At 42.7% G+C, this 27,297-nt stretch overlaps 1 protein-coding gene across 3 annotated transcripts in view; it reads left to right on the top strand.

The window, feature by feature from the left end:
• The window catches only part of ube3d (ubiquitin protein ligase E3D), a 147,310-nt gene that overhangs the window by 5,438 nt on the left and 114,575 nt on the right, over positions 1-27,297 (top strand). For all 3 annotated transcript variants that reach the window (XM_072553465.1, XM_072553454.1, XM_072553458.1), the window contains exons 3-7: positions 2,806-2,896; positions 10,135-10,351; positions 19,618-19,687; positions 24,105-24,183; positions 25,524-25,632. In XM_072553465.1, coding sequence (XP_072409566.1) covers positions 2,806-2,896; positions 10,135-10,351; positions 19,618-19,687; positions 24,105-24,183; positions 25,524-25,632 — 566 coding nt within the window. The remainder of the gene's footprint in view (positions 1-2,805; positions 2,897-10,134; positions 10,352-19,617; positions 19,688-24,104; positions 24,184-25,523; positions 25,633-27,297) is intronic.

Raw genomic sequence — 27,297 nt, 5'->3', positions numbered from 1 at the left:
CCACTTTGACCTCATATGAAGCAATAAAAATTGTTATGACTCCTCAGTGACATCTGAGAGTTGGGGAGAGGGGCCGAAATACAGCGGCCTGTAAGAGCAGGAACTGAGCTGTTATAACACAGTCAGAGCTTGATGGTCGCTGTTCCTGACTCTGGGTACGGCACCAAATTTTCAGTGTGTGACCCCACTTGGGGAAGCGCTGCTGTAGAATTCTAATCTCCTAAATTATTTCACTTTTGGAAATTGGGATAAGATGTGCAAGGCTGTCCCTTGAAGGATGTGTATGAATAGAGGAGTTTCATGGTCTGAGAGTATAAAAGCACTTACTGATTCACTGGTACATAGAAAGACAAAGTGGGAACAGGAGTAGGCCCTTCAAACCTGCTCCACCATTTAAAATGATCATGGCTGATCATCCAACTCAGTGCCTTGCTTCTGCTTTGTCCCCATACCCTTTGACCTCTTTAGTCCTAAGAAATATATCTATCTCCTTCTTGAAAACACAGCCACAACTACTTTGTGTGGCAGAGAATTCCACAGATTCACCACTTTTAGGGTGAAGAAATTTCTCCTCATTTGAAATCCTAAATAGTCTACTCCATATCCTTTAATCTGTGACCCTTGGATCTGGATTCCCCGAACATTTGTAAATCCTTCCCATGTTTATGCTGCCTCGTCCTGTGAGAATGTTTTAAGTCTCTATTAGACTCCCCCTCCATTCTTCTAAACCAGCCCAACCGAGCCAGTCTCTCCTCATACGTTAGTCCTGCTGTGCCAGGAATCAATCTGGAAAATCTTCATTGCACTCTCTCCATAGCCAGTACATCCTACCTCAGTAAAGGAGACCAAAGCTACACAGAATACTCCAGGTAAGGTCTCACCAAGGCCCTGTATGATTCAGCAAGACAGACTGTTCCTGTACTCAAATTTTCTGGTGACGAAGGCCAACATATCATTTGCCTTCCTTACCGCCTGCGATCCCTGAACACTTACTTTCATTGATTAGAATACAAGGACACCCAGGTCTCATTGCACCACCTCTGTTCCTAATCTATCATCAGTCTGGTGATTCCTGTTTTTCATTGGATGCTGTTTTTGCAGATTACTAATTCCCATCCCTCTTTCATGACACTTCTCCAATTACAATGTTGGCTACATCACAAGAAGTATCAATGTATTTAAAGGGGTTTGTTAGTAAGAAGAGATGATTCAGTCATCAAACTGCACCTAATTGAAAGCTGAAGATAGCTGCATAGTATGCAGCAAGATTATCAAAGATGGTGGTCCATTTATACAAAACAAGTTCACATTTACAAAACGTGCTGTAAATAATCAAGTTATCCGTGTGCAGTGTTGCTTGAGAGAGAATTTTGACCAGCTACTGAATTCTCTGCCATAAAGTGGCAAAACACTAGCTGTTTTCAAGAAGGAGTATATGATATAGCTCACAGGCTCACCACACTCTGGGTGAAGAAATGTTTCATCCCAGTCCTAAGTCACCTCATCTGCTTATAATTGTGACCTCAGATTCTGGTCATTGTTAACATCCATCTTGCGTTTCCTCTGTTCGATCCTGTTGGAATTTTATGGGTTTCGGTGAGATTCCTCACCTCCACCCTACCCACACCTCCCCCACCTTCCTCCCCTCCTCCCCTCCTTTCATTCTTCTAAACTGCAGTGAATATCGTTGTGTCCGATCCATTCTCTCTTCATATGTCCTGCCACCTTCAGCAGGTAGTGCTTTGTTGCATTCCCTCAACAGCTTGAGAAACCTACACTCTCGTGGCTGGTGGACAATTTTTCAATCCATGAATAGCACTGATGAGTAGGTATACAGGTAAGTTGTCAATAATTGTGAAGCAGACTAAGTTAGCTGAACAATATATCCTCTTCACCCTTACTGTTTTGAACTGGTGGTCAGAGGCACTGTGAGAGCAGCCTATTTACAAAACTTGTGTTGCCTTTTTGTTCTGAACAGCCAGTTCAGAGATGTTATGACACACCCTTGGAGCAGGTGGGGCTTGAACCTGGGCCTCTTAGCTCAGAGGTAGGGGCACTGCCACTACACCACAAGATACTCCTCATTCCCTGTCAGTTTCTAAATTGAGCATAGTTCACTCATGCCTGAGGCAACTGTGAATTATGTAGGCAATTTATACATGGAGAGAAAATATGTAAAATTGGACTGTCGACCACTAGCATATTCATTACCAGTTTTCTTTTTGCAAATCCTTTGCTTGAAGCACTTTTGTCAGTCAGAAATGGGGTAGACACTTCATTTGGTAACTGTGTCAGGCTAGTAATAGAAATAGAGCTGGAGGGAACAGGCCTTGCAGGGTGTAATGTTACTTTGATTGACAGGCACCTCATTGTTAATCCTAAATGTCACAAATCATTACTGGTAAGCTTCAAACCAAGAAATATCAAGGCATGAAAAATGAGGGTTACGTTCCTGAACAAGAAAAACTCCTGCTCGACAGAAAGTCTGTTAAGTGCATTGGTTATGACAATCTAACACACTATAACATGGAACTTTGGGCAATTAATCCTGCAAACATGGAAAGCACGTCCAGTTGAAAAGATTGTAGTTTGTTATGTGGTGATTTATTATTAATACTTTTAAGGTGGAAGATTATCTGGGAACATTAGATCTATGAGAAAACTTGTGTTTAAAATACTAAGACAGTTAAGTTTATACATAATTTTTTTTGTAAAATGCATATAGTTATTCTAACGGTAAAATCTCCATTTGCAGAATTAATCTCAAGGGTTATCCAATAATTTTAATATTTCATGTTTCTTTAGAGCTTGTACCAACTGTTATCGAAACCTTGCAAGCCCAGACATGCTATAACTTTCAGTGCCAAGCCTGTGGACAATCTGTACTCAAGAAGCAGTAAGATATTTCTGGTCTCTTTTTCATGTGGATGACAGTGGTAAACTATCTGTAACAGAAATAGTATATGTGCATAGTTAATGCATTGTTCAGTGTTGGAAATGGTTAGGTCAGCTGACTAAGTGCGTACTGGAAGGTCATGAATTCAAGTGCCACGATAGTGACTTGAATGTGTAATTCAAGCTGATACCCCAGGTCAGGTCTGAATGAGTGATGCACTGTCAAATCTGACATTTGTTGCATAGAAGTGATGTATGAGAAGAGGTTGAGTTGGTTAGAATTCAGAGTTCAGAAGAATGAGGGCGGATCTCATTACAAAACTATAAATTTCTAGAAAGGGTAGATTAGATTAGATTACTTACAGTGTGGAAGCAGGCCCTTCGGCCCAACAAGTCCACATCGACCCACCGAAGCGCCACCCACCCAGACCCATTTCCCTACATTTACCCCTTCAACTAACACTACGGGCAATTTAGCATGGCCAATTCACCTAACCTGCACGTTTTTGGACTATGGGATGAAACCCACGCAGACACTGGGAGAATGTGCAAACCCCACACAGACAGTTTCCTGAGACAGGAATTGAACCCAGTGCTAACCACTGTGCCAACGTGCCACCCACTTAGATGCAGGAAGAATGTTCCCAATGAGTGGGGACTCTAGAGGTCACAAATAAAGATATGGGGTCAACCATTTAGGTCTGAGATGAGAAATTTCTTCACACTGAAAGTGGTAAGCCTGCAGAGTTCACTGTCACAGAGAGCGGTCGAGGCCAGTACATTGTATGATTTCAAGGAGGAGTTCAATATGGCACTTGGGGCAAAAGGGATCAAAGCATGTGGAGGAAAAGCAAGAAAAGGCTATTGAGTAGGATGATCAGCCATGATTAGAATGAATGGTAGAACACGCTTAAAGGGCCGAATGGCCTATTGCTGCTCCTATTTTCTAAGTTTTCATGTTTCTAGAAACTAGACCAAGTCTCCATCTTCTGCTTCGTATGGATGTAAAAGATCATGTAAAAGATGAGGCCTGCTATCCTTGTTGTCTGTAGTATTTATTCCTCGATCAACTAAAACAGTATATCCCTCTGTTTGAGGAAGATTGCTGTGTGCAAATAGGTTACAGTATTTCCCATTGTTAAAGCAATGATTACACTTCATTATTGTCTCTAAAGTGCTTTGGGAATGTAGCTATTCAGCCCCTCTTGTGTGTTCAATCACTTAATGCGATCATGGCTGATATGCTGGGCCCTCTACTTTTTGTCATTTACATAAATGATTCGGATGCGAGAATAAGAGGTACAGTTAGTAAGTTTGCAGATGACACCAAAATTGGAGGTGTAGTGGACAGCGAAGAGGGTTACCTCAGATTACAACAGGATCTGGACCAGATGGGCCAATGGGCTGAGAAGTGGCAGATGGAGTTTAATTCAGATAAATGTGAGGTGCTGCATTTTGGGAAAGCAAATCTTTGCAGGACTTATACACTTAATGGTAAGGTCCTAGGGAGTGTTGCTGAACAAAGAGACATTGGAGTGCAGGTTCGTAGCTCCTTGAAAGTGGAATCGCAGGTAGATAGGATAGTGAAGGCAGCGTTTGGTATGCTTTCCTTTATTGGTCAGAGTATTGAGTACAGGAGTTGGGAGGTCATGTTGCGGCTGTACAGGACATTGGTTAGGCCATTGGTGGAATATTGAATGCAGTTTTGGTCTCCTTCCTATCGGAAAGATGTTGTGAAACTTGAAAGGGTTCAGAAAAGATTTACAAGGATGTTGCCAGGGTTGGAGGATCTGAGCTACAGGGAGAGGCTGAACGGGCTGGGGCTGTTTTCCCTGGAGTGTCAGAGGCTGAGGGGTGACCTTATAGAGGTTTACAAAATTATGAGGGGCATGGATAGGATAAATAGACAAACTCTTTTCCCTGGGGTCGGGGAGTCCAGAACTAGAGGGCATAGGTTTAGGGTGAGAGGGGAGAGGGGAAAGATATAAAAGAGACCTAAGGGGCAACTTTTTCATATAGAGGGTGGTACGTGTATGGAATGAGCTGCCAGAGGATGTGGTTGAGGCTTGTACAATTGCAACATTTAAGAGGCATTTGGATGGATATATGAACAGGAAGGGTTTGGAGAGATATGGGCCAGGTGCTGGCAGATGGGACTAGATTGGATTGGGATATCTGGTCGCATGGACGGGTTGGACCGAAGGGTCTGTTTCCATGCTGTACATCTCTATGACTCTATGTGCCCTAACTTGTAATTGTCTTTGCCTTATTGTCAACTAATATCTTCAAATAACAAAAATCTATAAAGATTAGGATTATAATTTATAGTCAACTGAGCATCCAATTCCAATTTTTGCAGAAGAGCTCCAAATGTCTATTTTCATTTGTCTGAAGAAGTGTGTTTTAATTTCTCTGATAGTTCTAGTTCTGAGACTGTATCCCATGACCATTAGAAATGGGAATAAAGAGAGGGAAACAATTTGTTCTCCTTAATGTCCTGAAAATTTAAATCATTCATTAATCTGCTAAACTTGATGAAACACAACAGTATATTGTGTGATCTTGTCTTGTAATTTGACTCCTTGGAGTTTGGATACTATTCTGCTTAATATATAAGAACTAGAAGCAGCAGTTCAGCTTAAGTTCAGCCCCTCGAGCCTGCCCCACCATTCGAAAGGATCATGGCTGATCCCATCTCAATCTTAACTTTACTTCCATCATGCTCCTCATAGCCTTTAGCACATTGCTAATTAAAAATCTGTTTATCTCCTTCTTAAATTTACTCAAATGTCCCTGTATCTATCACACTCGGAGGTAGTGAATTTCATATATTCGTGACCCTTACAGAGAAGTAATTTTCCTCATCTTTATTTAAAACCTGCTGCTCCTTACTTATCCTAAATATATTATGTTAGATTTTGTCTGCTTTAAATAATCCTTCCTAAGGTGTAGTACCTAGAATTGCTTAAGTACTCCAGGTCATAGAGTCATAGAGATGTACAGCACGGAAGCAGACCCTTCACTCCAACTTGTCCATACCAACCAGCTTTCCCAACCTAATCTTGTCCCACTTGTCTGCACTTGGCTCATATCTCTCTAAACCCTTCGTATTCATATAACCATCCAGATGTCTTTTAAATGCTGTAATGTACCAGCCTCCTCCAGTTCCTCTGGCAGCTCATGCCATACACACACAACCCTCTGTGTGAAAAAGTTGCCCTTTAGATCCATTTTATATCTTTTCCCTCTCACCCTAAACCTATGACCTCTAATTCAGGACTCCGCCCCCCCCCCCAGGGAAAAGACTTTCTCTATTTATCCTATCTATGCCCCTCATAATTTTATAAGCCTCTATAAGGTCACCCCTCAACCTCCAACCCTGCTAATATCCTTGTCAATCTTTTCTGAACCCTTTCAAGTTTCATAACATCTTTCCGATAGAAAGGAGACCAGAATTGAACGCAATATTCCAACAGTAGCCTAACCAATGTCCTGTACAGCTGCAACATGACCTCCCACTCGGGCACTCAATGTTCTGACCAATAAAGGAAAGCATACCAAATGTCTTTTTCATCCACCTGTGGTTTATCCAGGGCTTTATAGAGCTGAAATTTCTATTCCCTCGCATTCCATTGCACTAGATTTTGACTATTTTCCATATTGGTCCTTCACATTTTAATATCCATTTGCCTGGATTCCCAAGTCTCTCTTGACCTCACTTGTTTCTGGATTATGACAATTTGGAAAGCGCTCTGTTAAATCCTTTCTTAAAAGTACTTGGAGCTACGATGTTGTGGCTATTACAGAGACTCTGACATCACAGGGACAGGAATGGTTGCTGGATGTTCTAGGGTTTAATTGTTTCAAAATGAATAGAGATGGAGGTAAAGGAGGTGGGGGAGTGGCATTACTAATCGGGGATAGTATTACAGCTGGAGGAAGGGAGGTTGTCTAGGAGGGTTTGTCTCCAAAGTTATTATGGGTGGAAGTTAGAAACAGGACAGGAACAGTCACTTTATTGGGAGTGTTCTATAGACTCCCCAGTAGCAACATTGACACAGAGGAGCAGATTGGGAAGCAAATTTTGGAAAGGTGCAGAAGTAACAGGGCTGATGACATGGGTGACTTCAACTTTCCTAATATTGATTGGAACCTCCTTAGTGCAAATCTTTTGGATGGAGCAGACTTTGTCAGGTATGCCCAGGAAGGATTCCTGACTCAATATGTAGATAGACTGACTAGAGGGGAGGCAATTTTAGATTTGGTGCCTGGTCAGGTGTTAGATTTCTCAGTGGAAGAGCATTTTGGTGATAGTGATCACAACTCCCTGACCTTTACTGTAGCCCTAGAGAGGGATAGGAGCAGACGGTAAGGGAAAGTATTAATTGGGGGAGGGGAATTACAATGCTATTAGTCAGGAACGATGGAGCATAAATTAGGAACAGATGTTCTCGGGAAATATACGACAGAAATGTGGAAGTTTTTTAGGAATCATTTGTGGTGAGTGCTGGATAAGTTTGTCCCACTGAGGCAAGGAAGGGATGGTAGGGTGAAGGAACCTTGGATGACAAGAGATGTGGAATATCTCGTCAAGAGAAAGAAGGAAGCTTACTTAAGATTGAGGAGGCAAGGATCAGAAAGGGCTCTAGAGTGGTACAAGGTAGCAGGAAGGAACTGAAGAATTGACTTAGGAGAGCTGGAAGGGGGTGTGAAAAAGCCTTGGTGGATAGGATTAAGGAAAACCCCAAGACGTTCTACACCTATGTGAGAAAAAAGAGGATGGTCAAAGTGAGGGTGGGGATGATCAGGGATAGTGGAGGGAACTTGTGCCTGGAATCGGGAAGTGCTTAATGAATACTTTCCTTCAGTATTCACTACTGAGAGGAACCTTGTCGTTTTTGAGGACACTGTGAAACAGACTGATATGGGTTGGTAAGTTTGCCGATGAAACAAAGATTGGTGGAGTTGTGGATGGTTTGGAGGGCTGTCGTAGGTTGCAATGGGACATTGACAGGATGCAGAGCTGAGCTGAGAATTGGCACATGGAGTTCAACCTGGAAAAGTGCGAAGTGATTCATTTTGGAAGGTCGAATTTGAATGCAGAATACAGGGTTAAAGGCAAGATTCTTGGCGGTGTGGAGGAACAAAGGGAACTATGGACATGTACCCCAAGATCAGAGGGATCAGAGGAACAGAGGGATCTTGGGGTCCATATCCATAGATCCCTCAAAGTTGCCACCCAAGCTAAGAGGGTTTTTAAGAAGGCATATGGTGTGTTGGTTTTCATTGGCAGGATGATTGAGTTTAAGAGCTGCGAGATAATGCTGCAGCTCTATAAAGCTTAGACCACATTTGGAATATTGTGGTCAGTTCTGGTTGCCTCATTATAGGAAGGATGTGGAAGCTTTAGAGAGGGTGCAGAGGAGATTTACCAGGATGCTGCCTGGACTGGGGGGCATGTCTTATGAAGAAAGGTTGAGGGAGCTAGGGCTTTTCTCATTGGAGCAAAAACAGGATGAGAGGTGGCTTGATGCAGGCATACAAGATGATGAGAGACATAGATAGAGTGGATAGCCAGAGACTTTCCTGGGGTGGAAATGGCTATCACAAGGGGGCATAATTTTAAGGTGATTGTAGGAAGGTTTGGGGGAGATGTCAGAAGTAGGTTTGTTACACAGAGAGTGGTGGGTGGGTGGAATGCACTGACATCAGTGGTGGTAGAGTCAGATACGTTAGTGATATTTAAGTGACTCTTGGATAGGCACATGGATGATAGTAAAATGAAGGGTATGTAGCTTAGTTTGTTCTTAGAGTTGGATAAAAAGTCAGCACAACATTGAGGGCTACAGGGCCTGTACTGTGCTGCACTGTTCTATGTTCTTAACTTCAAAGTGGATGATCTTACATTTCCCTATGTTGAAATATGTCAACACAGTTTTACCCAGTCACTTAATCGATCACTGCCTCTTTGCTTCTATATACGCAACTTACAAGGCTGCCTACCTTTGTCAAATTTGAATTTGTGGCTTTCTCTCCCATGATCTAAGTTGTTCATAAATATTGCAATAATTGTGGCCCCAGAACAGTGGTTTGTTGGACACTGCTAACCAGATCCTCAAAATTAAAGCGTTTGCCCATGATCCCTATTATGATTCAAGTCACTCAACCAGTTTCTGAACTGGATCAATAATTTTCCACTGATTTCATGAGCTTTAACATAAGTCTGTAACATGGGATTTGATTGAATGCCTTCTGTACGTCGATGTGAGTAATATTGATTCCTGAGTCCTACTGTCGTTACTCCTTGCGAAAATTCAATCAGGCTTTGCAGTTGTGACCCTCTCCTTGAGAAGTGAATGCTGGGTCTCCTCTAGGATGAGAAACATGCCATATAAATGCAAATCTTTTCCTTTCTGTCATTTTGAGAAATTTTTAAAGGAGCATTATGCCTCAGGCAAAGTTTGTTCATAATAAAATTGCTAATGATATTGCAAATTAAAATGTTCCTTGTTTAGCAGTGTCAGTAAAACCAAAATTATATTTCTGCCACTTCATCAGGTTTACTAGTCTTTACATTCTCACTTGGACATTGACGTGTACCAGTCAATACCTCTCTCCTGTTTGGCACATTGTATATTGGGTAAAGAGGATAGTCTCACTATTCACTATTATGTCGGACTGAGAGGTTCATGGTCCTCAGCAGCAGTGTAAAATTGAGGCTTATCTGAACTATCTTAAAACCTGATTTAAAATTAGAACCAGAATATACTTTTGAATAATGAAGGTAAGCATGCATTTTGTGCTGCCATTTCTTGGTCACATTTCAAATATCATGTGTAAACTTTTCTCCCAAAAATTCAAAGGAACAAAATGACATGTTTGGAAAATAAAGAACATGCTATGTAATTCTGACCCATGTTTATTGCCTATTTGACAGTAGTTGGGGCTTTGTAACACTCAATGCTGACTGCTTACCTCTGGAGCACAGCAATAGCAATGTAGAGGATTCCAACTGACAGCTTATCACCTGAATTATCACAAGCAAAATCATGACTGTCTGCTAGGAATGGTGCAAATCTTTAATACAACAGTCTATGTAATGTATATTTATCTTAACAGTAAGACTTCTTTGTGTGCATTGACCATATTGCAATTGGATTATCTCTTTTTTTTGCAATTGAAATGATAAGCACGTATTGCGGTTTATCTAACTCTAATGAGCTGTCCCTTCATGCACAGGATGTTTCAGAGAGTTTTACCATTGCCTAGTGGAAATTGGAATGATTTGGTGGAACACTGGTGCTGTCATCCTGATCCATTTGCCAAGGCCTTACGACCAAGGTTGGATGACTGTTTATTAGGAGACACTTTCCTACTTGTGAATGCGGTGAGCGTTGATAAAACTGCGGTGCATGAAGAGACGGTGAGGCAGTCCGATGTCAAGCAGGTGGTGCAGGTATGGCCTTTGCTCACAACAGATAGGACTGCACACAGCCTTCAGCTTGACTTATTTGACAGTGTTAGATACAGGGAGAAAGTGAGGACTGCAGATGCTGGAGATCAGAGCTTAAAAATGTGTTGCTGGAAAAGTGCAGCAGGTCAGGCATTCCTGAAGAAGGGCTTATGCCCAAAAGGTCGATTCTCCTGCTCCTTTGATGCTGCCTGACCTGCTGCGCTTTTCCAGCAACACATTTTTAAGCTGAGTGTTAGATACAGTCAGTTCTGATATATCGCTATAGTTACATTCTCACAGTATAAGAAAATTGCGCCATAGCCATGCCATTTAAACTAATGGGGTCGGAATCACGTTGTAGCCAATACAGGTGAGGAAGGTTCACGTTTTGCAAATAACAGTCTAAATTCTTCAATTATGTTAAAGCGAACTCGTATTGAAGAAATGTATGTTATAGCAGAACTGACCGTATCAGGGTTGAAGTCTTTATTTATATTTCTGTTTCAGTACAGAGAAAAAAAAATCTGTATTTATTTAACAACTTTGAAACACAATGTCCCAAATTCCTTTACAGCCACCGAAATACTCGCGAAGTATGGCCTGTGTTGTAATGAGGAAAACGAAGCTCAAATATTTATCCAGTTATTTTTTAAAAAGAGTATTTTGGGAAGAGAAGAAGGGGACATCCTCTTAATTTCTGTAATTCTCAAATTTAAATCCTTGTAGAAAATAGGTACCCCATATTGATATTCCATTATATTGTTCCATGGAGTGGAATGATCTCAGCTTCCAGAGTCTCCTCATGATTCAAAGTTTCAGGTGGCCTGGGAGTGAAGGCATTTCTTTGAAGAAAGCTGGGAAATCCACAGGGGGCACGCAGTTCAGGTTGGTGTTACACACTCGTAAATGCCCACTTTAACTAAGAGTACCTTGGTCAGAGAGCATCATGTGATTACATTCTTGATTGGGGATTTGTGAGAAAACCATACTGTATTATTCCTCCTCCATCATCAGGGATCAATGAAGGGCTCTAAGAATGTGCCATGAGGCAGTTTGCTCATGGTATAGAGGAGAAAGATTAGCCAGCTGCATGCTGGTTTAGATTCTTGAGTGTTTTTGGAGCTGCATTCATCCAGGCAACCGGCAAACATTTCATCACACTCCTGAGTGGTGCCTTGTACATGGTGGACAGGGAAGTAAGTTATTCACCTCTCCATTCTCAGTCTCTGACCGGCTGGAGTAGCCATGATGTTTATATGCTTGGTCCAATTTAGTTTATGACCGATGGAAAGTCATAGTGGGGGATTCAGTGGTAGTAAGGTACGAGGAGTTGATTATATTTTCTCTTGTTGGAGATGATCATTGCCTGGCCCTTGTTTGACACAAATGTTATTAACTCAAGCCTGATAATTGTCCATATATTAATATGCATTGGCATGGACTGCTTTAGTGCTTGAGGAACTGTGAATGTGTTGAACGTTGTGTTATTACCAGCAAACATCTCTACTTTTGACGTTGTGTTGGAAGGAAAGTGGTTGAAAATATTTGGACCTAAGTCACTACCCAGAAGCACTGATGTCCTTGAACTGAGATGAATTGTTTCCAGCCACGACAGTCATTTTACTTTGTGCTAGCCATGCACCCAATGATTGGAGAGTTTTCCTGATTCTTATTGACTTCAGTTAGAACCTGGTGGTACCACACTTGGTCAAAACTGCCTTGATGTTAGCAAGATATCTTTAAGTATGCACTTAAAGGGACAAGAGCAGACAAAGGAAGCACATGGTGAGGAGAGTGCAGGAGAGAGAGAGAGAGAGAGAGAAGGAGAGAGAGAGAACCTGCACAGTTACTGCCTTTGCTGTTTTGAATTTGTGTATCGCTGGACATCGGAGTGCATCTGGGAAAATGAATACATAGTGAATTTCACAACTAATCTTGGAGGAACTGTTGGGTGAAGTTCACAGCACCGAATCAGATAAGTTAATTGTTGTTTTAAGTCTGTCCAAGAGAAAGGCTGCATTAGTGAGTACAGTGGGTTCTTTGCTGATTATATGTTTTTGGAGATAAGTCTCTTGATTAAACTTAAAATATAAGCCATAGCTATTAATTTAACCTGGGGCAATGTTTGTAGAGGAATAAGAAAGTGTTATTTTCTGGGTCTGTAGATTGTGAAGGAGCAAAAATGGCCTTTGCAGTGATATGTACTTCTTGTTAATTTTATGGGAGTTTAAAGAGAGTTTAAGGGTTACTGAGGACTATATCTGCCATAAATGCTGTTGGATGCGAATCTTATCAGATCGAGTGGATCGGTTGGAGAGACAGAAAGAAGCGATGAGGAATTTGCAACAGCAACAGTATGTGATGGATGGCAGATATAGGAAGGGGGGAATGTCTCAGATACAGTCACATAGATGGGTTAACTCCAGGAAGGGTAAGAGAGGTAGGCAGCTAGTGCAGGAGTCTTTTGTGGATATACCCATTTCAAACAGGTATGCTGTTTTGGAAAATGTAGGGGGTGATGGCTTCTCAGGGGAACGTAGCACGAACAGCCAAGTTTCTGGTATTGAGACTGGCTCTAATGCAACGAGGGGTACGTCAGCTTCCAAGAGATCAATTGTGTTAGGGGATTTTGTAGTCCGAGGTACAGACAGACGTTCCTGTGGCCAGCAGAGAAAAAGAATGGGTGTGTTGTTTTCCTGGTACCAGGATCAAGGATGTCTTGGACAGGGTGCAGAACGTTCTCATGGGAGAGGGAGGCCAGTAGGAGGTCATTGTCCACATTGGAACCAACGATATAGGAAGGGAAAAGGTTGAGATTCTGAAGGGAGATTACAGACAGTTAGGCAGAAATTTAAAAAGGAGGTCCTCAAGGGTAGTAATATCTGGATTACTCCCAGTGCTATGAGCTCGTGAGGGCAGGAATAGGAGGCTAGAGCAGATGAATGCATGGCTGAGGAGCTGGTGTATGAAAGAAGGATTCACATTTTTGGATCATTGGAATCTCTTTTGGGGTAGAAGTGACCTGTACAAGAAGGACAGATTTGCACCTAAATTGGAAGGGGACTAATATACTGGCAGGGAAATTTGCTAGAACTGCTAGGGAGGATTTAAACTAGTAAGGTGGGACCCAGGGAGATAGTGAGGAAAGAGATCAATCTGAGAGCAGAAGTGAGTCAAACAGTCAGGGCAGGCAGGGACCAGGTAGGGCTAATACATTAAACTGCATTTATTTCAATGCAAGAGGCCTAAAAGGGAAGGCAGATGGACTCAGGGCATGGTTAGGAACATAGGACTGGGATATCCTAGCAATTACAGAAAAATGGCTCAGGGATGGCTGCACTCGCAGCTTAATGTTCCAGGATACAAATGCTACAGGAAGGATAGAAAGAGAGGCAAGAGAGGAGGGGGAGTGGCATTTTTGATAAGGAATAGCATTACAGCTGTGCTGGGGGAGGATATTCCCGGAAATACATCCAGGGAAGTTAATTGGTTGGAAGTGAGAAATAAGAAAGGGAAGATCACCTTATTGGGATTGCATTATAGACCCCCCAATAGTCAGAGGGAAATTGAGAAACAAACTTGTCAGGAGATCTTAGCTAGCTGTAGGAATAATAGGGTAGTTATGGTAGGAGATTTTAACTTTCCAGACATAGACTGGGACTGCCATAGTGATAAGGGTTTAGATGGAGAGGAATTTCTTACGTGTGTACAAGACAATTTTCTGATTCAGTATGTGGATGTACATACTAGAGAAGGTTCAAAACTTGACCTCTCTTGGGAATTAAGGCAGGGCAGGTGACTGAGGTGTCAGTGGGCGAGCACTTTGGGGCCAGCGACCATAATTCTATTCTTTTTAAAATAGCGATGGAAAAGGATAGAGCAGATCTAAAAGTTGAAGTTTGAAATTGGAGGAAGGCCAATTTTGACGGTATTAGGCAAGAACTTTCAAAAGCTGATTGGGGGCAGGTGTTTGCAGGTAAAGGGATGGCTGGAAAATGGGAAGCCTTCAGAAATGAGATAACAAGAATCCAGAGAAAGTATATTCCTATCAGGGTGAAAGGAAAGGCTGGTAGGTATAGGGAATACTGGATGACGAAAAATATTGAGGGTTTAGTTTAGAAAAAGAAGGAAGCATATGTCAGGTATAGATAGGATAATCGAGTGAATCCTTGGAAGAGTATACTTAAGAGGGAAATCAGGAGGGCAAAACGGGGACATGAGATAGCTTTGGCAAATAGAATTAAGGAGAATCCAAAGAGTTTTTACAAATATATTAAGGACAAAAAGGTAACTAGGGAGAGAATAGTGCCCCTCAAAGATCAGCAAGGCGGCCTTTATGTGGAGCCACAGAAAATGGGGGAGATACTGAATGAATATTTTGCATCAGTATTTACTGTGGAAAAGGATATGGAAGATATAGACTGTAGGGAAATAGATGCTGACATCTTGCAAAATGTCCAGATTACAGAAGGGAAAGTGCTGGATGTCTTGAAACGGTTAAAGGTGGATAAATCCCCAGCACCTGATCAGGTGTACCCAAGAACTCTGTGGGAAGCTAGAGAAGTGATTGCTAGGCCTCTTGCGGAGATATTTGTATCATCGATAGTCACAGGTGAGGTGCCGGAAGACTGAAGATTGGCAAACATGGTGCCATGGTTTAAGATGGGCGGTAAAGATAAGCCAGGGAACTATATACTGGTGAGCCTGACCTCAGTGGTAGGCAAGTTTTTGGAGGGAATCCTGAGGACAGGATGTACATGTATTTGGAAAGGCAAGGACTGATTAGGGATAGTCACCATGGCTTTGTGCATGGGAAATCATGTCTCTCAAACTTGATTGAGTTTTTTGAAGAAGTAACAAAGAAGATTGATGAGGGCAGAGCCGTAGGTGTGATCTATGTGGACTTCAATAAGGTTCTCCATGGGAGACTCATTAGCAAGGTTAGATCTCATGGAATACATGGAGAACTAGCCATTTGGATACAGAACTGGCTCAAAGGTAGAAGACAGAGGGTGGTGGTGGAGAGTTGTTTTTCAGACTGGAGGCCTGTGACCAGTGGAGTGCCACAAGGATCGGCGCTGGGTCCTCTACTTTTTGTCATTTACATAAATGATTTGGATGCGAGAATAAGAGATACAGTTAGTAAGTTTGCAGATGACACCAAAATTGGAGATGTAGTGGACAGCAAAGAGAGTTATCTCGGAGTACAACAGATCTTGACCAGATGGGCCAGTGGACTGAAGTGGCAGATGGAGTTTAATTCAGATAAATGCGAGGTGCTGCATTTTGGGAAAGCAAATCTTAGCAGGACTTATACACTTAATGGTAAGATCCTAGGGAGTGTTGCTGAACAAAAAGACCTTGGAGTGCAGATTCATAGCTCCTTGAAAGTGGAATCGCAGGTAGATAGGATAGTGAAGGCAGCATTTGGTATGCTTTCCTTTATTGGTCAGAGTATTGAGTACAGGAGTTGGGAGGTCATATTGCAGCTGTACAGGACATTGGTTAGGCCACTGTTGGAATATTGTGTGCAATTCTGGTCTCCTTCCTATCGGAAAGATGTTTTGAAACTTGAAAGCGTTCAGAAAAAAATTACAGGATGTTGCCAGGGTTGGAGGATCTGAGCTACAGGGAGAGGCTGAACAGGCTGGGGCTGTTTTCCCTGGAGCGTTGGAGGCTGAGGGGTGACCTTATAGAGGTTTACAAAATTATGAGAGGCATGGATAGGATAAATAGACAAACTCTTTTTCCTGGGATTGGGGAGTCCAGAACTAGAGGGCATAGGTTTAGGGTGAGAGGGGAAAGATATAAAAGAGACCTAAGGGGCAACTTTTTCACGCAGAGTTGGTACGTGTATGGAATGAGCTGTCAGAGGATGTGATGGAGGCTTGTACAGTTGCAACATTTAAGAGGCATTTGGATGGGTATATGAATAGGAAGGGTTTGGAGGGATATGGGTCGGGTGCTGGCAGGTGGGACTAGATTGGGTTGGGATATTTGGTCGGCATGGACAGGTTGGACTGAAGGTTCTGTTTCCATGCAGTATATCTCTATGACTCTATGACTCTAACTGCTTGAAATAATTGGCAACATATTGTTTGCCTTCCTAATTGCTTGCTGCACCTTCAAGCTAATATTTAGGGACTCGTGAACAAGGATACTTCATATGTTTGGACACCCTGTCTCTCATCATTTAATTATATATCATTTGTACGCCTCTTCACTGCCATCTGGGTAATTAGGGATGGGCAATAATTGCTGGCCTAGCCATTAATGCCCTTAACCTAGGAATGAATAAAACAAAAAAAAAACTCATTTAAATATTCTGGCTTTTTGTATTTGCCATTGAGGTGAATGTCTTCACACTTGTTTACATTATATTCCATCTGCCATATTTTGGTCTGTTCACTTAGCCTGTCCAACTCTGTTAAAGCCTCTTTGCACCCTCCTCACAACTTGCACTCCTGTCCAGTTTGGTGTCATCAACAAATTTAGAAATATTAACAATTGATCTCCATATCCAAATCATTTAGATTGTGAACAGTTATGGACCTAGTTCTGACACTTGTGGTGCCCCCATTAATAATAACCTGCTATCCTGAGAATGATCCATTTGTTCCTGTTCTGTGTTCCATTTACTAGCCAATTCTGAATCCATACTAGAGCATTTCCCCTCAACCCCATGTGCTTTGGTTGTATTTCCTAAAGCCTTTTGAAAATCCAAGTAAGCCTAATCACTGGTTCTCCTTTGTCTATGCTACAAATAATTAAAGAAAAAACTTCCAACATGTCTGTCAAACATGATTTCCCTTTCAACAATTTGGTCTTGATTATGCCCAGCTTTCCCAAAGGACTCTAAATGTCCTTTATAATTGATTCTCACATTTTCCATATCATGAACATAAAGTTTGCAGTTTTCAGTTCTCCCTCTTTCTTCTTAAATAGTGAAGTTGCATTTACTATATTCCAGGAAACTTTCCAGAATTGATAGGATTATGAAAGATAATCTGTATTGCTTTTTCTTCATCACTATATAAAGTTCATCTGGTCCAGGGGATTTATCAAACCTGAAGGACATTAGTGAACCAGATGGGTTATTTTGAAATCAACAATGGATTCAGGGTCATCATTAGACTTTTAATTCCAGATTTTTGTTGAATTCAAATTCTACTATTTGCCATGGTGGGATTTGAACCTGGGTGCCAGAATGTTACCTGGGTCTCTTGATTAGCAGTCCAGCGATAATACCAGTAAGCCATGAGTATATGTGCATTTTAAATTAGTTTTTCAAACCTTGAAGTTAAGGAATGGGGTCAGTAGTTTTGTGTATTTAAAAAAAAGGTAGGGAAAAGCAGTGCTATTGCCTAGTGACTGGGCACAAATGCACACAAAAAGCCTAGAAGAGAGTCACTCAGTCTGTGTATGTACCCGAGAATGGAGGCAGGTGTGATAAACGCTGTAGTAGACTGTTGGAAACTGAGTTAAGGGAACTCTGGTTTGTTCTGAGGTGTAAATAATATTAGGTTTAGTTTGCAGTTTACTTTATCAGATATCAGATGAAGTAAATGTATAGAGTCAACATGTAGAAATTCAATGGAAGGAAACTGATTACAGTTATGTCAGCCCGAGCAAGAAGTTGCGGTGTAGAAATAGTGGTAAACCCTTTGCTGGGATTTGGTGTTTGTAAGGATACGCAGGGAGAAAAGGAATACTGTCGGTTGAATCCTTTTGTGATGTTTGTGATGAAATCATTCCAATCTTTTAATGTCGGGTAATATAGTTCTTGTTTGATCTTGTCGTTAAACTATATTTGTAGTGAAAATACACTGGTAACCAGAAGCAAGAATAGGCCATTCAGCCCCTCAAGCTCCTGCCTTGCCATTCTATAAGATCATGTCTGATCTGCTGCATGCCTCGACTTATTTTGTCTGAGCTCCTCATAGCCCTCAGCATTCTATTTCAAATGTCTCTCTACCTCCTCTTCAAACACTTTCAATGATCTAGTCTCTGCAACTAGAGAATTTATTACCCTCCAGGAGAAGAAATAAGTGTCCCCTTATTCAGTACTATGTGCCCTAGCTTGAGATTACTTGTGGAACCATCTTTTCAACTTCTATTCTGGCAAGCCCCTTCAGAATGCTGTGTTTCAATCAGATCACCTGTCCTTCTTCTCGTCAATCACACCATCATCCCATCAATCAATCTAGATAGTCCCTTTTGAACTGTCTCCAATGCCAATCTGCCCTTTCTCAAATACAGGAACCATAACTCAACGCAGTGCTGAAAAGCACTGCACAGTTGTAACAAGATATCCCTGTTTTCAAACTCCAACCTGCTAACAATAAAGGCCAAAATTCCATTTGCTACCTTAATTACATGCTGCACCTACATGCTAAAATTTGGGTTTCGTATACCTGAACATCCAGATCCTTCCGTGCTGCATTTTTTTTGGAATCTCTCTCCATTTAAATAATAGTCTGCCTTTTGATTCTTCCTGCCGAAGTAATCACCTTATACGCTCCTACATTAAACTCCATCTGCCAAGATTTTGCCCACTCACTCAACCTACCTGCACCTCGTTCAGATTCCTTGTTGTGTTGATCATGGCGAACACAAAACAAGAACTACTATTTATCACAAACTGATGGATTCTAATCACAGGTAAACAACTATAAACTGTCCACATGTAACTCGATTGGTTAAAACTGTATCCCTTTTGGCTGGCGATATAAAATAGGTGGCAATATCGATTTAAAAATACTCTACCGATTGATTTTTTTTCTCCCTGATCCAGGAAAGGAGTAAACCTGATAAACATTGATGTGCATGCATTATTCATTTCCCATGATTTGCATCTTTGTGCTTGGAATTTAAGAGGCTCGTTAATAATGCCAGATATTATTAACCCATCCTGATGATGGGTTACGGTTCCATTAGGTGTCATGTTCAGACAACCAATTAAGAATAAGGCTGTGTTTCTGCATTTCCCTGGGAGGCCACTTGATACCTTTTTAGCAGCCACACTTGGCTTGATTCAGTGGTTTTGCTGTGATTGGTCAATGGGAAATGACCAAGGCTGAAATGTGTCCATCTTCCATCGAGAGTGACCGATGTGGCAGCTGCCAAAACTCCCCAGTTGAAGCTGGAGGGATTTGGAACACAGTCTAATATGGAGTCAAGGGACTGACTGCAGGGATACCTCTATTTTATGTAAGCTCAAAAATGAATGAATGTTCGTCATCGTATTCACTCTTTTTGGTTTCTTTCAGGTGGAAAGCGAAAATAACACAATCGTTTGCACACGCTGTAGAAAGTTGCTGGGAATTGTGTCTTCATCAGGTATGATATGCATTTATTTCTCATACGCTCAGTGACTTCTGTCCCCCCGCCCCACCCCCACTGCCGTGTTTGCCACCACTTCCACCCCCACCAGCGCCACTCACCTGCATTCTGCTGACACGCCCTCCCCCACATATCCCACTGTCACCATCCCCGCCCCCCCAGAACCCTGAGGGGAACACCACCCCTGCTGATGACTCTACCCCCATTCCCCCCACCATCACACCCACTCCAGTTACAGGCTCCGCCCCCCCCCACTCCCAACTCCACACCCACACCAGATCCCAGCTCCCAGCCCTGCCGGGTTTTCACCATCCCTCCAGACCTCCCACTCACTGAGGACGAACGATCAGTCCTCAGCAAAGGACTCACCTTCATCCCCCTCCGTCCACACATCAATGAATTTAATACACGCCATGACTTCGAACACTTCTTCCGCCACCTCCGCCTCCGAGCTTACTTTTACAATTAGGATTCCCGCCCACCTTCCGAGGATCCCTTCGCCCACCTCCAACACACTGCATCCACCTGGACACCCCACGCTGGCTAATTACCTGCCCTCGACCTCTTCATTTCCATCTGCCGCTGGGACATTAACTGCCTCAACCTGTCCACCCCCCCTCCCCCACTCCAACCTCTCACCCTCACAATGCGCAGCCCTCCACTCCCTCTACTCCCAACCTCACCATCAAACCAACAGACAAAGAGGGTGCAGTGGTGGTTTGGCACACCGACCTCTACACCGCTGAAGCCAGGCGCCAATTCGAGGACACCTCCTCCTACCGCCCCCTCGATCATGACCCCACCCACCATCACCAAACCACCATCTCCCAGACCATACAGAACCTCATCACCTCAGGAGATCTCCCACCCACAGCTTCCAACCTCATAGTCCGGGAACCCTGCACTGCCCGGTTCTACCTCCTTCCCAAGATCCACAAGCCTGACCACGCTGGCCGACCCATTGTCTCAGCATGCTCCTGCCCCACTGAACTCATCTCTACCTACCTCAACACTGTCCTATCCCCTCTAGTCCAGGAACTCCCCACATATGTTCGAGACACCACCCATACCTGCCACCTCCTCCAAGACTTCCGTTTCCCCTGGCCCCAATGCCTCATCTTCACCATGGATATCCAATCCCTCTACACCTCCATCCGCCATGACCAGGGCCTCCAAGCCCTCCGTTTTTTCCTCTCCAGACGTCCCCAACAGTACCCTTTCACTAACACTCTCATTCGTTTGGCTGAACTGGTCCTCACCCTTAACAATTTCTCCTTCGAATCCTACCACTTCCTCCAGACCAAAGGGGTAGCCATGGGCACACGTATGGGCCCCAGCTATGCCTGTCTCTTTGTTGGCTATGTAGAACAGTTGATCTTCTTTAATTACACCGGCACCACTCCGCCCCCTCTTCCTCCACTACATTGATGACTGCATTGGCGCCACCTCACGCTCCCGCGAGGAGGTTGAGCAATTCATCAACTTCACCAACACATTCCACCCTGACCTTAAATTTACCTGGACCATCTCTGACACCTCCCTCCCCTTCCTGGACCTCTCCATCCCCATTAATGACGACCGACTTGACACTGACATTTTTTACAAACCCACTGACTCCCAAAGCTACCTGGATACACCTCTTCCCACCCTACCTCTTGCAAAAATGCCATCCCGTATTCCCAATTCCTCCGCCTCCGCCGGATCTGCTCCCAGGAGGACCAGTTCCACCACAGAACACACCAGATGGCCTCCTTCTTTAGAGACCGCAATTTCCCTTCCCACGTGGTTAAAGATGCCCTCCAACACATCTCGTCCACATCCGGCACCTCCGCCCTCAGACCCCACCCCTCCAACCCTAACAAGGACAGAACGCCCCTGGTGCTCACCTTCCACCCTACCAACCTTCGCATAAACCAAATCATCCGTCGACATTTCCGCCACCTCCAAAAAGACCCCACCACCAGGGATATATTTCCCTCCACATCCCTTTCTGCCTTCCGAAAGACCGTTCCTCCGTGACTACCTGGTCAGGTCCATGCCCCCCCCCTACAACCCACCTTCCCATCCTGGTACCTTCCCCTGCCACCGCAGGAACTGTAAAACCTGCGCCCACACTGCCTCCCTCACCTCCATCCAAGGCCCTAAAGGAGCCTTCCACATCCATCAAAGTTTTACCTGCACATCCACTAATACCATTTACTGTATCCGTTGCTCCCGATGCGGTCTCCTCTACATTGGGTAGACTGGGCGCCTCCTAGCAGAGCACTTTAGGAAACATCTCTGGGACACCCGCACCAATCAACCACACCGCCCCGTGGCCCAACATTTCAACTCCCCCTCCCACTCTGCTGAGGACATTCACCGCCGCTCCCTCACCACCAGGCGCCTGGAGGAAGAACGCCTCATCTTCCGCCTCGGAACACTTCAACCCCATGGCATCAATGTGGACTTGTGTGTGTGTGTGTGTATTTTAACTCACTGACCTCTTGTCAGTGACCCATTACCAGAGTTGCATTATATTTGTTTTCACTTCTTCATTCACTGGTTTGAGCTGCATATGTTGCCCATCCCTTATGGTACTGAGGAAGCCGTGGTGAACTGGTGTAGTCCAGGTGATGTAGCAACATCTATGGTGTGTTCGAGTGGGATTTCCAGGATTTTCACTGAGCAACATGAAGGAACTTATAAAAATCCTTGTTTTGAATCTCTCTCCCCTTGACCTTAAAGGGACAAGGTCAGTGCTACCTGAACCTTTTCCCAAACTTAACCCCCATTGTGATGCTTGAGAATTGATGTAAATCCAGAACTGAATGTGGGGTCTTGGTGGCAGGTTGAGTAGGGGGTGGAGATGTGTGGGTTGCAGTGGTTTTGAACACTCGGATGTAGCCTCAGAGCTGGGAGTTGTGTGTCTACATCAGTGCCAATCCAAGCACTGTCTTGCCAGAGTTACCATGGATATCTCTGAACTACACTGTCCCTGTTTAAGAACATCTGTATAAGATCCTCAGAAGTAGGATAGGAGTATGCCAGTCAGTCCATTGGGACATTCAGTAAGATCATAATTGATCTGATAATGGACTTTCTTGACTATGCCTTATATCCTTGAGAAATCTACACCAGTGAGAAAGATGACAATATGGTACCAGAGCTTGGCAACTCTTGCGAGCAGATCTCACTCTTACATATCTTACCCTGATGCACTTTGAATGGTACGATCTGCTTGTAAAGCATGTAAAGCAACACTTTTCATTGTATCTCGCTACATCCGACAACAATAAATAATCAAAATCAAATCTGCCATCAGTGTTTTCAATTGCCCAGTCTCCACTGCTCTCTAGAAAAAAGGATTTCACAGATGACTGAACCTCTGAGAGAAGATATCCCTCTGCATCTCCATCTTACATGGGAGTGCCTTTATTTTGAAACAGTACCTCCTAATCTTTGATTACCCTAAGGGAAAATGCCCTCTCAGCATTTATTTTGTCATCTAATCACCTTTCATCTTTTAAGTTCCAATGAGTCGATGTGGATGAGTTAGATCAAAGGGTTTGTTTCCGTGCTGTACAACTATGGCTCTGAGTACAGGCCCAACTCGTTCAATCTTGAATGTTCAGAGGTGAGCTCAGAGTTTTCAGGATTGTGTGATATTTTCGTGGAGGGAAGTTGTTGAAAAAGAAAATTCTGTCTGGCATGTGGGTCATTAACTAAAGGTCAGAGATTCCAATTTATTGGGGAATTTCTGAAGTCGTGTATCCGTATTACCTGCTCTTTAGTGATGTAATCATTTCTTTGTATCTGATTTTCACTGGATGACAGGAAATAAGGAGAAAGTGAGGGTCATAGAGGAGAAAAGCAGCAGAGTTGACATTAAACCGAAAGATTTGTGGCCTATTTTCACTTTCCAATTTAAGTAATGGAAAATTGACATTTATAATTTTCCAATTCAAAGGGAAATTCTTAAATTTGTAAAGACTGGGAAGATATTGAATTTACAATTTCCTCTTTTGTTTATGTCACTTGTCGATGTAAGTTATCAGGTTCTGAAGATTTGTCTACCTGAAGTCTTATTAGATTACTTTACAGTGTGGAAACAGGCCCTTCGGCCCAACAAGTCCACACCGACCCGCCGAAGCGCAAACCACCCATACCCCTACATTTACCCCTTCCCTAACACTACGGACAATTTAGTATGGCCAATTCACCTGACCTGCATATCTTTGGACTGTGGGAGGAAACCGGAGCACCCGGAGGAAACCCACACAGACACAGGGAGAATGTGCAAACTCCACACAGTCAGTCGCCTGAGGCAGGAATTGAACCCGGGTCTCTGGCGCTGTGAGACAGCAGTACTAACCACTATGCCACCGTGAACCAATTCCATTACATTGCAAATGTTTGAATTATTTTCTTACAGATACTATTAAATTTTATATCACCGAGGTGCTGGTCCAACCCTTGACAAGTAAAGTTTTGAAAAGACAGATACATGGAAGGTAATGTTTCTTCACATTGATAATTCCAATATGTATCTATGATCATCATATTAACCTTTGGCATTGATGATGACTGACAGCTTTAACTCTAGTACTGACCACTATAATCAAGCATTACAGTTTTAATAATTAGAAGAAATAGAATTTTCTATCATGTAATGAGCCAACTATGTAGCCCGACAAACCCTTTTTGGAATGGGGGAGTGTGTTGAGCATAATTCTTTTTCTCGATGTCTACGTTTTTATTTTCAAGAACTACTTTTGGTGTTCAGAAGCTCTTTCTTTATTTTCACTAACTCTTTGTTAGGTAATGCTGCCACATATGAACATTACAGTCTATGTTTATATTGATGTATGGATATTTAGAATGAGGTGAGACAGAATTAGAAGAATGTCCTTAAAATCATCTCCACTGCATGAAATGTAAAGCCACAGCGCAAGGAAAGCATTAACTTTCTAGATACTTCAGTATTGAAATTGGCACAAGACAGCTAACTTAAGTTAGCTACAAAAGTTTAAAAACAAATTTGCGCATCACCGTAATCTGTTTTCTGTGGATTGGTGAGATCACAGCTAAATATTTGCACATTTCTCACTAAAAGAGTCACAATGCCTCAGGTAATTCTCAGGTGTCTGAGACACCTTGAGATATGACAACACATAAATGAAAATCTTTATGAAATAAACCTGTTCACTATTAAATTATCCATTTGGTACACAATTCATTCCAATGACATCCACTATTCCTTTGTGGAAAAGTTAAAAACTTGGCTGTCCCTTCTTTTATGCGCCCCCTCTCCCTCCTTTTGAAGTCTCTTTCTCTCTCTCCTCTCTCTCTGTCTCCTCTCCTCTGCTCTCCTCACCTCTCTCTCTCTCTCTCTCCCCCCATCCTCTCTCTCTCTTCCCTCCCCTTTTTTTTCCTCTCCCCCACCCCCTCTCTATCACCTCCCTGCCCCCATGACTTCTCCACGTCTTGGCCCCTTCTCCAGTCCTGGCATTGCTTCTCCTTCCACCCATACTCTGCAGCATTCCCCCTCGCAGCCTGATGACTTGCTGCCACTCACCTTTCTGCTGCTTCAATCACAGGCTGTATTTGCTGTGAGGGGTTCAAAGTTTGCACGAGAACCAGCCTGTGATTGGAAGTGACTTTTGTGTAGTTATTTAGCGGACTTTTGGGTGTGAATCTACCTGTCCCCACCCACCCACGACCCACTCCACGCATCGGAGAGATTTTGATATCATCCTGGTGCACCCTACCCTAGCTTGAATTATCATCTTCTGGTGGCACAGTAAAGAGAAAGTGTTCACTGATTGAAATGTAGCTTTAAATTTTTCTTTAGATCTTGGTTTGTGGAGACTGTGGTTGCTGGCCGGCTGAAGGAGTTTTCAACTGCTCAGTGTAGCTTCAGATTCTGTATTCAAGGGCATGACGGAAAAACTTATATTCTGGTAAGAATCCTTTTTACAGGGTGTTACACAATAAGGACATGCCTGCTTATTACTCAGACAGCTTTTGAGTGTTTATGAAATGCCAGGAGTTGATCCTACATTGCATTATAAAGTTGCAAATTGATTATTTTACTGAAGATCGACAGTACATTGCCTTTCAAATATCACCTCTAGATGGCAGAGTTTGAGCATGTATTTAAGAGCAATTAATGGATCGGATTTTGTACACAATTTGTCTTAGTCCTTTTACTGTCCTTGAGAAACACCGTCTCTAAAGTGATGTGGCGAACATTTTGTGTCTCATTAATTAGCATTTTCAGACGGTCACTTTCAATGTGTGTGTGGTAAAACGTTGCTCTTTCAGGATACCTCTATGCACTTTGATTAACATTCTTTCTGCTCCTGTTTGTAGGAAAGAGTCATATACTGTGTCTGACATTTAAAAATAATTGATCATTGCAAAAATAGTTAAACCTTTCTGGTATATTTTAAGTAACCTGTCAGTTCGTCTTCCCAATAATTGTATCCTCATGTGTAGCTTCTTTTGTTTTGGATCTATTCCACAATGCAACTTTGCTGCTGAAGAAGGGTGTCTTTGAGGCAACAGAAAAATAAGTGCAACCTATAATAGAGGTGATGGTTTATTGTGAATTTGTTGCTCCGTGCACTTCTGTTATCATAAAATGAAATTGTGTAACATCAAGATAAGGTTGGAAGCTTACCTACAGCTGAAATAATTTTGCTGTTTTCATCAAGACAAAATTGAATGTATAATATAGGGTGTGAAAGATCATGTTAGTTGTGAGCATTCCGAATGATCAGGGTAAGTATGAGGTAATTGAGGAAACCTTTAATTCACCAGTTGGTGAATCAGTAGCCAGGAGTAATACATTTACAATCATTACCAAGGGAATGCAGCGAAAGATTAGGAATTCTTTCCATGCAAAAAAAAACTATCAGAAACTGTGATGGATACCAAGATCCTAATTGTTTTTAATGGAAAATTGATACATATTTGAAAAATTAAAAACTGGAAAGAGCATGGCAAAGTAATTAAGTGGGAAGGTCTTTCAGATAAACAGCATTGTTTGTACGTAAGTTAGCTCAGTGAGCCTTAACTTAGATACTTATCATCAACCTGAGCTACAAATCTTCTCAAAAATCATTAGCGTTCTTTGTGTTGATTGGACTTTTAAGTAGTATGATTAGAGCATTTTTAATAATTTAATTTAAGTCTCTGATGGGTTTGACTGGTGGTTGGGACAAATGTTGGAGGTTTGTCTTTGAAATGAATTCTGTTGAGTTCATGACACAGACATTGAACACGGTTTGTAAAAGGAACTAGTGGGATGAACAGGTTTACTTAGGCTTTTAATTCCTAAGTTTTACCCTTTATGAGCTACTATTTGATTTTTCCATGTAACTTGTTGAAGAGGGCAGGGGATTTGGATCAGGAAGCAGACAAAGGCTGAGACTGGGCGGCACGGTGACGCAGTGGTTAGCACTGCTGCCTCACAACGCCAGAGATCTGGGTTCAGTTCCCGCCTCAGGCAACTGTCTGTGTGGAGTTTGTACATTCTCCCCGTGTCTGCGTGCGTTTCCTCCGGGTGCTCCGGTTTCCTCCCACAGTCCAAAAATGTGCAGGTTAGGTGAATTGGCCATGCT

The sequence above is a fragment of the Chiloscyllium punctatum genome, chromosome 3, assembly GCF_047496795.1.
Source record: "Chiloscyllium punctatum isolate Juve2018m chromosome 3, sChiPun1.3, whole genome shotgun sequence".
NCBI classification, from domain to species: domain Eukaryota; kingdom Metazoa; phylum Chordata; class Chondrichthyes; order Orectolobiformes; family Hemiscylliidae; genus Chiloscyllium; species Chiloscyllium punctatum.
This window is presented reverse-complemented; position numbering and strand designations above follow the sequence as displayed.